The sequence below is a fragment of the Panthera pardus genome, unplaced genomic scaffold, assembly GCF_024362965.1.
Source record: "Panthera pardus isolate Hobbes unplaced genomic scaffold, ASM2436296v1 HiC_scaffold_16, whole genome shotgun sequence".
Lineage (NCBI taxonomy): Eukaryota > Metazoa > Chordata > Mammalia > Carnivora > Felidae > Panthera > Panthera pardus.
Genome location: NW_026526721.1, coordinates 150887019 through 150901146, shown reverse-complemented (window position 1 = coordinate 150901146; position 14128 = coordinate 150887019). Strand labels below are relative to the sequence as shown.

Sequence of the window (14128 nt, the reverse complement as noted above, 5' to 3'; positions counted from 1 at the left end):
GACTTGCCTCACGTGGACAAGGCTTGGAAGCACATTCTCCACCACAGAGGAGGATCACCCCTACCGACCCAAGGGACATTCAGGGACAACGGAGAGGAGCATGTACGGGTCTGCCCTGGGACCACTGGGTTTTGGGATCCTCACTCGGGGATCCTGGGTCATCTCCTCACTGCTTCCAACTTCATGTTCTTCACCTGTAAGTGTGAGTGTAAGCAGGGAGTGGATGTGAAGAGGAAATGATCTGAGGGCTGTAAAAGTGCTCAGGGAGGCAAACTTCCTGCCTGAAGGTTAGGGGCCCCTGTGGCTCTGCAGGGATGGTGAGCTCAGCCTGGAAGAAAGGATCTTCAGCCAGCCTCCAACTTGGGAATGGAGGGGAAAGGCATCTCTGCCCCCACAACCCGAGTGGGAAAGACTTTGAAGAGCCTGGATTTGTTGTTTTGTCTCTCTTGGTTTAGCTTTCTTGTGTCTGTAAAACTCTTACGGGAAAAGCATCCAAACTGGTTGACCTCCAGGGCTGTAAGAAAGGCTTCTGGGAGTCCACATCCTCCCCTACAGCCAGCACTGGGCAACAAGAGTGCCCAGGACCACAGTGGGTGGGGGAAGGCTGGGAGCGAGGAGCCAGGCTGGGACAGAGAAGGGGTGCTGGGGCCAATTGGCAGGAAAGCCGCCAGGGGGGCTCCCCCAAATGTGGGAGTGGATTTTGTTATTGACACTGTGGCATTGGATATTGTCCAGGACCCAGCTTCTCTCTTTCATCTTGCCTCACCACGCCGGCCCCCCTGCTCCTAGCTGGGACCTGTGTAGCTTAGAGAAATCAGTCAGCTCTTCCTCCCTTGGAGAAAATTATCTTCTGAGACACCCTAGAGTGGAGAAGGAAATTTTTCTTCAATAACTAACAGCTAACATTTGCTGAGTTCCTGTTGTGGCCCAGACACTGCACTAGGCAATTTTCATATGTCATCTCCTGTAATTTAATTCCCCTGGTAAGCCTATGAGTAAGCGCTATTTTCTTGATTTTAAGGAAATTGAAGCTTGAGGAGACTGTCTCAAGCTTGTGCTGGGTCGTCCAGCCTTACTAGTGGTGGAGCTGGGGAGTTCTAAACAGGTTCTTCCATCCCTATCCTATGTGCTCACTCAAACAAGTCAGGCAGCCGGCCAAGGGACAGTTCTGAAAACGTGCCCCACGTGACTTTGCAAAGTTTGAAGGCTTTACGGTCAGGGAGGTGTGATGGCGGAATAAAACGTGCCATGTCAAACCTTTTTAGGATAACCCGGAAGTCTCCTCCATCGTCCCTGAAACAGCGCCCCCAGAGGGGCTCAGCACTCACCACCAGGTTCCCGAGCACCATCACTGTTAAGAAAAGGATGAGGCATATGGATTTCTGGCCAACTTCCATGCAGGCCCACATATTCTCAATCCACTCTCCACACAGGATCCGGAAGACGATGAGGAAGGAGTGGAAGAAGTCGTGCATGTGCCAGCGTGGCCATTCTTCGTTGGGCGCAGAGATATTGTGCCGGTTGTCACGGTAGTTATCCCCCAGGAGCTGCTTGCCAACCAGAGCGAAGACAAAGACAATGATGGCCAGGATGATGGTGAGGTTCCCCAGCGCCCCCACTGAGTTCCCAATGATCTTGATGAGCGTGTTTAAGGTTGGCCAGGACTTGGCAAGCTTGAAGACCCGCAGCTGCAGAGAGACAGAGACTGTGTCGGGTCCCGGCTGCTGTTCTCATCACCTGCCATCTCAAGTCTTGATATGGGAAAACCACAAGGCAGCTTATTTCATTGGTATGGGATGTTTCCAGGATGCTGCTTTTAGAGACTTTTCTTTCTGTCATCACTCAAAAATATGAATACCCTTCTACGATCTTTATATATATAGTCAACATGCTTCAGCAAGTTTTATACTTGGGGTGGTGGTCTTGCCATACATACTCTATTCTGTAGCCATGGGCTTCCTGGATGTTGGCCTATTCTTTGGGGGGTGCGGCGGGGTATGATGGAGCTCACAAATAAGTGAGGATGGCCCACTTTTGACCTGAAGAAATGTTAGCCTTCCGCAGGTAGGTCAGGACCCACTGCATCCGAGAGGTATTGGTGAACCGTATCTTAGGTCCTTTCTCATCTTGGGGCCATGGACAACTGGCCACAGACAGTTGCCCCTACTAGTCTGCAACTCAAATATATGATTTCACAGACCCAGCATTCATATATTTATTTAGTTGACCAACCAAACCTCTCAGGCCGTTGAATGCCAGCCACACATGTGCATGGCACTGTGTGAACCTCTGGGTGTATGGACAGAGATATGCGGCCTCCTTCCCTCATGAAACTAATGGCTTAGTTACAAAGACTAAGCAAAGATGCAAAAAGCCTTCATTGTAAGCCCGAACATGCTAAGTCCTAGAAGAGAGCATTAACACTATGCATAAAGATATCTAAATATTTAGGGGCGCCTGGGTGGCTTAGTCAGTTTAGTGTTGGACTTCAGCTCAGGTCATGATCTCATGATCTCATGATCTCATGGTTTGTGAATTTGAGCCCTGCATTGGGGTCTCTGCTGTTAGTGTGGACCCTGCTTCAGATCCTTGGTTCCTTTCTTTCTCTGCTCCTCCCCTGTTCTCTCTCTCAAAAATAAATAAACATTAAAAAAAAAGATGTCTAAACATTTAAAAAATACATTTGTGTGGTTCTCTAACCATGTTGGAAAGAAATATCTGGGTTTAGCTGTCATGGGTACTTATGAAGCATCTATTACGAGCCTGGCTCTGACTTAGGGGTTAAAATGCAATGCTGAACAGAACAGTGCAATAATTTTATCAGCCACACAGCAGTAAGCCCCAAGGAAGGTTTGATCTTCTTATACAGGAAGTTCCATACCCACTTCCCTAAGTGATGAGGGGCAGGGGGTGGGGGGGTGTTGTGATGGCCTATGTTCACCTTAGGCCTAACCTGGTAGTTATTCTCCTCATACTGGAAGCAGAGCTTAAAACACCAGTTCTCTTGACTAAACATAGAGGCAGGAAGTAAGTGCAAATAAACACTGAGCATTGGAAACTAGATGGAGCCCTTTTGCGGAGGGTATTGGGAGAACGCCAAGTTTCCCTGGCAACACGATTGCTACAGGTTTCCACTCTCACAGTAAACTCTGGATAAGTGTAAAGGATAAGGCAAAGACTGCAGTGGGGCCCTAACACCACTCACCATACCACAGAGCCTTATGGGGCACGAATGGGGACAGCAAGGGACATATGGGTGTGCTCACTGGCACATAAGCAAAAGGACCAGGTGTTGACTCTTGCATTAATTGAATCTGAATAAGTTTCCACTGGTTCCTTAGTTAGTTGGCGTGGGGGTGGAGAGTTTAGAAATTAATATTAGAGTCCAGTTATGTAGCAGTTTTTGTCCACCATTAAGCTTATATTAAACTGTAAGCAAATTGTGTGTAATTGTCATTACAGGGCACAAATCGAGTGGTCCTCTATGAATGCTTTTGTAGTCTTTATAGAGGGCAAGAAAACAAGATATTTTTACTTGCTCTTCCAGAGATATTTGGGCTTGGGGGCCTCTAGCGTTAGCTATCAGTCAAAACACATTTACAGAGTGCCTGCTGTAGAGCCCCAGAACGTGTTGGCTGGCTCTTGCTGGTTCTTAGAACAAGTGGTCCAGGAGAGCAGCCCAACTTGCATCCATGATTCCCGTGACCCTCACCTCCACCCCCATGCAGTTGCTTTCTGCACACTTTGGCCAGATTAGCAATATATCAAAAATAATTTCTTTATAATATCACATAATATTTATAAACTGTTTCTTTGATGTGCTGCTAAATATTACTTCACATTTAATTAGCCATTTCTCTAGTTAATCTCATAATTAATATAAAAACTTCTAATTGGAGGGAAAAACTGGACGGAAACAAACCAAGTTGGTAACATGGGCATATTCGTATGGAAATACATCCCAGTATTTTGAGTCTCAGGGTTAAACTTGTCTATATATTTCCAACTTACTTTAATGAGGATGCTTTACTTTTAGAACAGAATGAAAAGTAAGTCTAAAGGAAAGTCTGTCTTCTACAAGGGAGGTTAACCCCTGGTGATGAAATAGGCCTTGTGGCAAATATCGGCAGACAGGGTAATATGGCAGAGTATACTGGGTCCCCCTTGGGTTCACCTTTCCATTAAAAAGTTACTAAAAATGCTGGATAATAACCTCTAAGGCGCACTGATGATCTATCAATAAAGTAAGTAGGTTCTTCAGCCAAAAACTAAATAAATATGGGAATTCAGATATATAAGCAGATTGTTGAAGCTAGCTTTTCCACCGAAGACCTTTGCAAAACTGAAAGAATCTGGCATAGATTTTAATGGTCTCATGAGGTATGGAGAGCAGGAAACATATCTCAGGGCCGTCTAAGGTAGAAGATCTAAGAGGAATCTCTCCCCCTTTTAAGACTAGATCCTAAAGAGCCATAACTTTCACGTAAGGACAAACCAGAAATAAATGCAGGAAAATGCCATGAAAATTAAATGTCTGGTGTCAGATACCAGGCAGAGGAGGGGAAACTGATGCTGAGAATTTGGACCCCCGAAGTGGGGCTCACACAGAATTTTAGCTAGAATTCACACTACTTAGTTATTTCCAGCTGAGAATTTAATTTAGAGCAGTCCTACAAGGTGTCTTACAGAAATAAATGCAAATACTCTTTGAAGAAACCAGCCTGCATCCCAGGTCTTAAAGCACCCCATCAAAAGTGTCTAAGAGTTGCAGTAAAACAAATACCTAAATAATGAGGCATCATGAATAAATGAGATTTGGGATGTGCATGTGGAAACTGTCATTCAATTTCTTTAGGTAATAAAATTATTAGCCAGAGATGACAGTATAATTGGTTATAATATGCTTAAAGAAATAAACCACAAACTGGAAGGTATGTGCAGAGAACAAGAAACTATAAATAATAATAAGTTTTGAAAAATAACTAAGTGGAACTTCTAGAAATGAAGAATATAACACAACCTTAAAAAACTGTATGGACGAGTTTCACATCAGATGTGATCTAGTTTAGGAAAGAATTAATGTATCACACCTATATTCAGAAGGGAGCCCAGAAAGACATAGATGGAAAATACCAAAGAGGTGTAAGAACACTGAGAATAGAGTGGGAGAGTTTAATATACATCTAGTCAAAGTCCAAGAGAAGAAAAAGAATGGAGTGAAGGCTAGACTTGCCCATATAATGTCTTTGAACTTTGCAAAACTGAAGAAAAGCACAAATCTATAGATTCAAGAAGTCAAAGAATCCTAAGCATTATAAATGAAAAGATAAACCCATACCTAGACATCCTAATGAGATTACAGAACAGCAAAGACAAAGAGAAGGTTTTAAAAGGATCCAGACAGAAGGGAACAACGGTTAAATTGAAAGCTGATTGCTCATCAGCAACCATAGAGGCCAGAACACTGTGGAATAACATCTTCAATGAAGTGAAAGTAGCCATCAACTAGAATTTTACATCCATTAGAAATTTTTCTTAAAGATAAGGACAAACTGATTGGTAGATTTCAGATAAACAAAATTGAGAGGTTCTAAAAAATCTGCTTCTGGCAGAAGGAAAGTGATCCCAGAAGGAAAGTGATCCCAGAAGGAAAGTATTATTTGCACGAATGTAAAAAGAGCCAGCATGAGTGTGAATCTGGATACGGCAATAATGTCTCACAGGGCATGGCAGAGACTGGCTGTATGGTCACACTTCGCTTCTGCTCATCTCAGACACAAAGGAGGACAGTTTCCCAGTTTTACTTGCAAACAGTTGAGGTCGTGATTGGATTCTGGCTGAGGCAATGCAGACGGAGACAGAAGTAGTATACATGACTTTCAGGCATACCAGGAAACACTATGCACTTTTGCATCCCCTCTCATGGCCTCCGTAGAGGCCACCTGTGGAAGATGGTGACGTCACACCATCCTGGATCCCCGAGTCACTCCTTGGAGCAGCCACTCCAGGAGAGCTTCTCAACTAGCACTAAATATGTTGTGAAACAGAAACCTCTCTCATGTTAGCTCACAGATGTAGAGATTGTCACCGTAACTAGTTGAACGTATCTTTTAGAAAAATTTTTTTAAATGTGTATTTATTTTTTGGGAGAAACAAAGAGTGCGAGTGGGAAAGGGGCAGAGATGGAAGGAGACACAGAATCTGAAGCAGGCTGCCGGCTTTGAGCTGTCAGCATACATCCCAGTGCGGGGCCCAAACTCACGAACCGAACCGCGAGATCATGACCTGAGCCAAAGTCGGACACTTAACCGACCGAGCCACCCGGGTGCCCCCTCGTTGTACTTACCTTAAGCAATGTAGAAATTGGTACATTGAAAAGAGCTGTTGCCATTTCAAGACATCAAATGTGTGGCACTAGCTTAGTGGTCTTGTCATGGACAAAAAGGAAACTGGAGGCTTAGAAAGCACTGATCCATGTTGCAATGGCAGAACTGTTGCCTGCAATAATTCTGGGGCAGGTCATGAGCCTCAGGGACCAGTAGCCCCAAGGGAAGGTTTTATAAAACAGAACCTTAGTCTTGCGGGTCAGTTGCAATTGGTTACATTTGTCAAGAGGTTACAAGAAAGGGATGAACTTGGAGAATATTGGCTGATTAATAAGAAATAAATGGAAATAGAATCCAGATGTTTAGAGCCTGGAAACTTTAGGAAAGTATACTGCTTTAGATCCCAATCAGTTAAGCAATAGGATCAAGCCTTTAAGTATTGAGGACCAACTAAATTTTTCAATGAAATAAAGCAAATCTTAGCAAAGATTATATTGATGTTGTAGCCACCATTTGAGAGCCACAAGCTGAGACATGGGGATGAGAAAGCAAAAACATAAAGGGCAATCGCGAACTTTGTCAAAGACAGCACTGTGGGAGTGCAGGCCACAGAGAGATCTGAAGCCATCTTGAAGGATTTGCGTTGCAAAAGAAACCATGAGCCCTGACTGAAAAAGCCCTTGACTATGTAAACCTGAAAACAAGGCCATCTTTCCACAAGCAGGAGGCAAGCTTTGAAGATTGTAGGACTTTCCTCGAATGTGGCAATATCACTTCTTAAATTTTTTTATTTTAGTTTACTTATTTTTTGAGAGAGAGAGAGAGACCATGCAAGTGAGCAGGGGAGGGTCAGAGAGAGAGGGAGACAGAGAATCCCAAGCAGGTTCTGCGCTGTCAGAGCTTGAACTTGAACTCAGGAACTTGAACTCAGGAACCATGAGATCATGACCTGAACGAAAAGCAAGAGTCAGATGCTTAATGCACTGAGGCACCCAGGAGCCCCAGGAACATCATTTCTTAAAGGAGTTCTACTTAGAGCCGACTGGCTTGCATCACACGATGATGTGAGTGAGGAATAAACCTTTACTGGGTTAAGCTATAGAGTTTTGGGGATTGCTTGCACAGTCATTGGTTTTTATCGTTGATTACATCACATAGCTTGTTTTAAACAAGGTAAAAATAAAATACTTAGCACAACAGCAAGATGGGAATTCCTTATTACTAATTAAGTCATATGGCTTTAAACACAAGATGAGGGGTGCCTGGGTGGCTCAGTCGGTTAAGCGGCCGACTTCGGCTCAGGTCATGATCTCACGGTCCGTGAGTTCGAGCCCCGCGTCGGGCTCTGTGCTGACAGCTCAGAGCCTGGAGCTGTTTCAGATTCTGTGTCTCCCTCTCTCTGACCCTCCCCCGTTCATGCTCTGTCTCTCTCTGTCTCAAAAATGAATAAACGTTAAAAAAAAATTTAAAAAAAAAAAATAAAAAAAATAAACACAAGATGAAATGAAAATGCTTAATATTAACACAGTGGTAAGTTGGGAAGGGGTAACTGGAGTGAAAAGTGGTCTTGGAAAGTAAAGGTTTCAGCTCACTTTTGACTTTAATTGAGTAATTTCTAAGGTAACCACTCAAAGAATAAAAACAGAGTAGTTTTCAAACCAATAAAGGAAGAAAATGGAACAGGAAAAAAACAGTTCAAAATAAATCAAGAATTGAGAGAGAGAGAGAGAGAGAGAACAAAAATACTAGGACAGATGAAGCAAGTAGAAAACCCAAAATATAAAGATAGATACAAATCCAAACATATCAGTATTCACAATAAAGTAAGTGGGTTAAATGTTTTGGTTAAAAGATAAAGATTGGATTGTCAGAACTAAATAAGTATCCAAAATCTGACTGTATGCTATTTATAAGACACATATAAAAACCCTGAAGATATACAAAAGTTGTAAGTAGAGGGTGGGTATAGATACATCTTTCAAATTCTGAACCAAAAGAAAACAGGGTTATTTAATTAACATGAGTCAGAAGGGACTTTTAAGGCAAAACGCATTTTGAGGGAGAAAGAAGGTCAATTCTTACCGATAAAAGTTTCACTTTACAGGGAAGATATAACAACTTAAAATATGTATGCATTTAATAACACAGCCTCAAGATAGTACCATAAGGAGAAACAGACCATGCCATAATCATAGTGGGAGATATTTTTACACACTACCATCTCAGTAATTGCTAGAACAGGCAGATAAAAATACACAGGGATTTAGAATATTTGGACCACACAATGAACTTTCTCTACCCCATGGACATACGCAGAGTATTGTACCCTGTAACTGCAGAAGCCACCTTTGCAGGTGAATAAGGAACATTTTCAACATGCTGGGCCAAAAGAAAATTACAATAAAGTTCAAAGCATTAAACATGCAGTGTATGTTCTCTGACTATAATAAAATGAAGCTAGAACTCGGTGGCATAGAGATACCCAGAAATTAAGAACTGAGCTTCTAATTAACCTTTGAGTCAAAGAATAAGTCAGATTTGAAATTAGAAAATATTTAGAACCAAACAATAAGGAAAGTTCTACATATGAAGGCAGTTCTTAGAAGGAAGTCAAGTCTTCAATGAATATATTGGAAAGGAAAATAGGTTGGAAATTCCATCTTAAGAAGTTAGAAAAGCATAAAATATGTAGGACAGAGGATGCAATTAAGAAGAAGCAGGATTACTTGAAATAGAAAACATCAATGAAGGAGAGGAGATCAACAAACTAAAAGTTGGTTCTTTGAAAAGACTGAATTGATGACCTTTGGCAAGGCTAATAAGATGAGAGAAAGCCCACTTGGTGGTATTTTACTATTTTTAAAGAAAGAAAAAGGTAACATAAGTACAGGTGATATAGATCCTTAAAATATAATGGCATAGCATTCATGACTTTATGCCAAAAAAACTTGAAAATTTAGATAAGGGAAATTTTTAGAAAAATATAACTTACCAAATCCAATTTGAGAAACAGAAAACCTGACTAGTCCCGCAGCCAATAAGAAAATTAAGTCAGTAATGAAAAACCTTGACCTCAGATGGCCTCATTGGTGCATCCTACCAACCCTAGAAGGAACAAATCACTCCAATCTCACCCAAAGATTGGGTGTGGAGGAAGAGGACCATTTTTCACCTCTTTTTATGGGAATTCGCCCAGCCTTGATACCTAGATGCTAAAACCCGGCAAGGGAGTATAGGAAAGAAAATTAGAGACCAAATACTACTCATCAATACAGATGCAGACATTTTAAGCAAATTATTAGCAAACTGAATCTTCCAATGTATATTAAAAAAAATGTATCACAATCAAATCGGGTTTATCCCAGGAAGACAAAGTTGATTTAACAGTAGAAAATCAATTAATATAATTCGCCACCTTAACACGTTAAAGGACAAAAATCATTTGATTATCTTAATACATGCAGAACAATTGTCTGATAAAATTAAACATGCCTTCATGATGGGTATTCTTGACAAAGGAAACTTCCTAAACTGATAAAATTTTCTTCTTATCTCTCGAAAAACAAATATTAGACTTGGGGAAATATTGAAAGCACTCTCTTTGAAATCAAGAAACCAGCCAGGATGTCTGCTATTAATACTTCCTTTCAACAGCTTACTGGATGTCCTGATCAGCACAATAGTGTGGTAAAAAGAATCAAATGGTGTAATGATTACAAAAAAAAAGAAACAAAACTCCTTATTTGCATATGACATGATTGTGTTAAAAAATTTAAGGGGTTATATAGATAAATCAGAATTAATAAGAATCGTCTGGATGTAAAAATGCTAAATAGGAAAAAAAACCCCACAACAACAACTCTAGAAAAGGACATTTAAAAAGAGATTTAATTTAGAATAGCATAATGAACTAGAGTATATCAGGAATAAATCTAACAAAAGATGGGGAAAATTCCTTACGGAAAAAATTATAAAACTTTATGGAGAAATTATACAACTATTGAAAGCTTAAAAAAATGGAGAGTGTGTTGTTTTCATAGGTCAGAAGACTTCATAAGGTAAAGGTTGCATTCCTTCCCAAATTGATATATAAATTCTTACAGTCCCAGTAGGAAAGAACAACAGTTTTGTGTGCACGTGGGGATGTAACTTGGCAGATTGATTCTAAAATGAATATGGAGGTACAGGGACCTAGATATTCTTAAAGAAATGAAACAAGGTGGGCGACTTGCCTAAAAGACACAGACATGATCAAGGCAATTGCAGTAATTAGGACATGCGGTTTTGCTACAAAGATGGACCAGTGGATTAACGGAGCAAGAATTTAAATGATGGGAAGGGAGGCAATGCTACTTTGAGAGGGAGCAAAAAGCAAGAAAGAAGACACACAGCATTTTCATTTCTTCCTTCTTTCCTTTTTTCCCCTCCTTTCTTTCCTTCCTTCCTTCAATCAACAAGTGTTTACTGAGTCCCTACTATGTGCTGGGCCTTGGGATAGAATGGTGGACGAGGAAACCCTGGGTGTTGTCTCATGGGATATCAGGATGATGGTAAACTGGGGTACAACAGGTTCATCTGATGGCAGAATCCAACTTTAGATAATGTGGCCGGGGAGGGCCTCTCTGAGGAGGTGACCTGTGGGTTGAGCCAGGAAAAACGAGAATGAATGATCTAAGTAAAGACTGGGGAAAGGCATTCCGGGTCCGGGGAATGGATGGGTAAAGGCCCAGAAGCAGGAATAGCTCTGTCACATGTGGTGAAGGAAGAGGTCTCTGTGGCTGGAGCAAAGATGAGACTGTTTGCAGAGGTAGGCAAGGCCCCGATTACGCCAAACTTTGGAGATCATCACAAGGACTCTGGGTTTTATTCTCAGAGCAATGGGAGACCACTGAGGAGTTACTTGTAAGCAATGTGCTTCGCGAACGTAAGACGATAATGCTAGGAGAAACCGTGTGCACGTGTGTGTGTGGCTGGCCGGGGGTGGGGTGGGGGGGAGTATATGGCAACTGTGTGTTCCGTCCGCTCAATGTTTCTGAAAAAATCTACAACAGTTCTAAGAAACACAGCCTGTATAAAAGCTACGAAACTGGTGATCTGGGCTGTGTGAGTTTCTTGTGGTAACGTCTCTAGATCAGGTACAGGCACGGCAGAGGGAGTATTTGGCTTTAACTTCAATATTTGGTAGGATTTTGCCAAAAACAAAAATGTGAAGGGCCAGAGGCAAAAGGTGGTTGAGTTTGTTTCCAAGGTGTGTTAATACTAAAGGACCACGGTATCTAAGCCGGGTAATGAGGAATAGGGAGATGGCGGAGGAGGAACCCCCAGAAAGGGATGGGGGTGGTGGCCGTGGTTAGGGAATGGTGGGTTGAACAGCATGTCAGGGGCAGGAAGGTGGGGGCAGGGGGGCAGGTGCCTGGCGAATTCTGTAGGCCCCCGCTGAGAGTAAACCTGCCTATTTGTAGTTGTCTGAGAATACAGGCTTCGTGGAACCAGAGCAAAAGAAGCATGTAGACGTTAAAGCACCAAGCTTGTGTTTCCCCAAGGCTATCAAAAATGTCCGTATTTTATTAGGAAACTGACTTCAGGCCCTCTCAGGGCATAGGGAGTATGGAATCTTGCTCCCTCAATGTTTGTACACGGGTGTCCCACATTGTCCATTAACTTAGGTGCCTGACCCTTGATATCATTTTCTAGATACATAGAGAAATCTGTCCTTCTAAAAACGTGTTTTAATTCCTACCTTCTCAAGTTTTCAGGTTATGGGTAAAGGGCCCATAGGCCCACTGTGCCCTTCTCTCCTTTAGTACAGCAAGAGACATCACATCAAGCAGATGCCCCAAACTGGCGGGACACAACACAAGCTTGTGTTTCCCAGGACATGCTTCCTTTGGCCTTTAGACCGCTTTTTTAAAAATCAGATGAGTAGTCAGTATTAAAATCTGGATTTCTGGTTTCTCGTGAAAAATCGCAAACTCTGACAACAATGGATAGGGCCGCCTCCTTGGCTTACATCATCCTGAGTCTCATGTAAATGCCCCTCCCTGGAGTCGTGCTCTGGTGCGGGGTCTGCCTACCTGTTTACTTGAGACAGATGTCCAGTGCCAGGATCTTTTCCTTGGCCGGCTTTCTGTTGTCGCCTTCTTGGTTCCTGCAGGCCTTTGGGTTTGCCACCCCACTAAGTCTGGGAGCTCCGTGCTGGTGAGCTGGCTCCCACACTGGGGCCCCAAGCAGACTTTCTGGCCTAGAAGTGAGATTGCTAGGCCCTGTCTCCTTCACTCTGTCCTCTCTCTCCAGACCTGGACACTGGGCCCCCGGAGGCCCTGAGACAATGCTGAGGACGGCAGTGAGCCCATGCTAACGAGCCATGCCATGTTATGTCAAGGGGTTAGCACTGTGCCTGACACATTGTCCATGCTCAAGAAAGAGTAGCTGCTACGATTACCATTGTGACTGCTATTTGATAAGAGAACAGGAGGGCACAGATGAGGGAGCCCAGGCCTGGAGAGGAGAAGGCACACCCCCACTTTGAATAAGTAGGAAGGACCAAGTCTCCAGCCCCTTGGAGCCATGTCCTGCCTCCCCTACCCAGGCACAGAAACGGAAAAGTTTTCTGGCTGGTGGGGTCCCCAAAGGACAGGGTCTGTTCCCAGGGGTGTGGCTCCCTCAGTGCGGGGGGAGCCTCCCCAAGGCGCTAAGAGAGAACATTACCAAGCGGAAGGTCCGCAGCACTGACAGGCTTCCCTTCTTGGCTGCACCCAGCTCTATCAGGCTCACGGTGACGATGATGCAGTCAAAGATGTTCCATCTCTTCTGGAAGTAATAGTAGGGGTCGAAGGCAATGATTTTGAAGACCATTTCAGCAGTAAAAAACACGGTAAAGACCTGTGGTTGGAAACAAGGATCCATCTTATCAGGGTCTGTGGGGTCAGGGGGTAAGGACAAATAGGGTGACAGGGAAATGTCTAGTTTAAAAATAAAATAGCCAATCCTTTGACTTTGTTTTTATTCAGTTTCTCTGTAGTCTGCGGGTTCTTGAAGGACTGGGGATGGGAACACTCAGTGTGGTAGTAGCACAGAGTAACCTCTGGACCAGTGCTCAGGATATGCATTAGAACCCACGCTTCAGTGTTTCCATACGTATGGTCGTAGGGGTGGATAATCGTTGGGATAATAATTATTATATGATTATCTAAATGGGAAGTCAATCCGGTTCAGTTGTTTAAAAGCTTGGATTGTGGGCCAACATAGACCTGGATAAAAGTTCAACTCAAGGATGCCTGGGTGGCTCAGTCGGTTAAGCATCCAACTTCAGCTCAGGTCATGATCTCACGGTTCATGGGTTCGAGCCCCGCTTTAGGCTCTGGGCTGACAGCTCAGAGCCTGGAGCCTGCTTCAGATTGTGTGTCTCCCTTTCTCTCTGCCCCTCCCTGGCTCATACTCTGTCTGTCTGTCTGTCTGTCTGTCTCTCTCTCTCTCTCTCAAAAGTAAATAAACATTAAAAAAAAGTTCAATTCGGCCATGTCCTAGTTTATAAAAGCTTGCACAAGTAATGCATCCTCTCTCTACCTCAATTTACTCATCTGTATAATGGGCATAAAATGAGATAATGCATACACAATTCTTAGCAAAGGTCCTGGCCAATATAGCTCATTAATAAATAATAGCTATTAACCAAGAAGAAGAAGAAGAAGAAGAAGAAGAAGAAGAAGAAGAAGAAGAAGAAGAAGGAGGAGGAGGAGGAGGAGGAGGAGGAGGAGGAGGAGGAGGAGAAATTATCTCTAATTTCAGCTCTGAGTGTCTTT

At 43.0% G+C, this 14128-nt stretch overlaps 1 protein-coding gene across 1 annotated transcript in view; it reads right to left on the bottom strand.

Moving 5' to 3' along the window:
• Positions 1–14128, bottom strand: part of SCN10A (sodium voltage-gated channel alpha subunit 10) — a 94332-nt gene that overhangs the window by 28944 nt on the left and 51260 nt on the right. The window contains exons 14-15 of the mRNA XM_053903974.1: positions 13035–13208; positions 1329–1688 (exon numbers count right to left, since the gene is read on the bottom strand). Coding sequence (XP_053759949.1) covers positions 1329–1688; positions 13035–13208 — 534 coding nt within the window. The remainder of the gene's footprint in view (positions 1–1328; positions 1689–13034; positions 13209–14128) is intronic.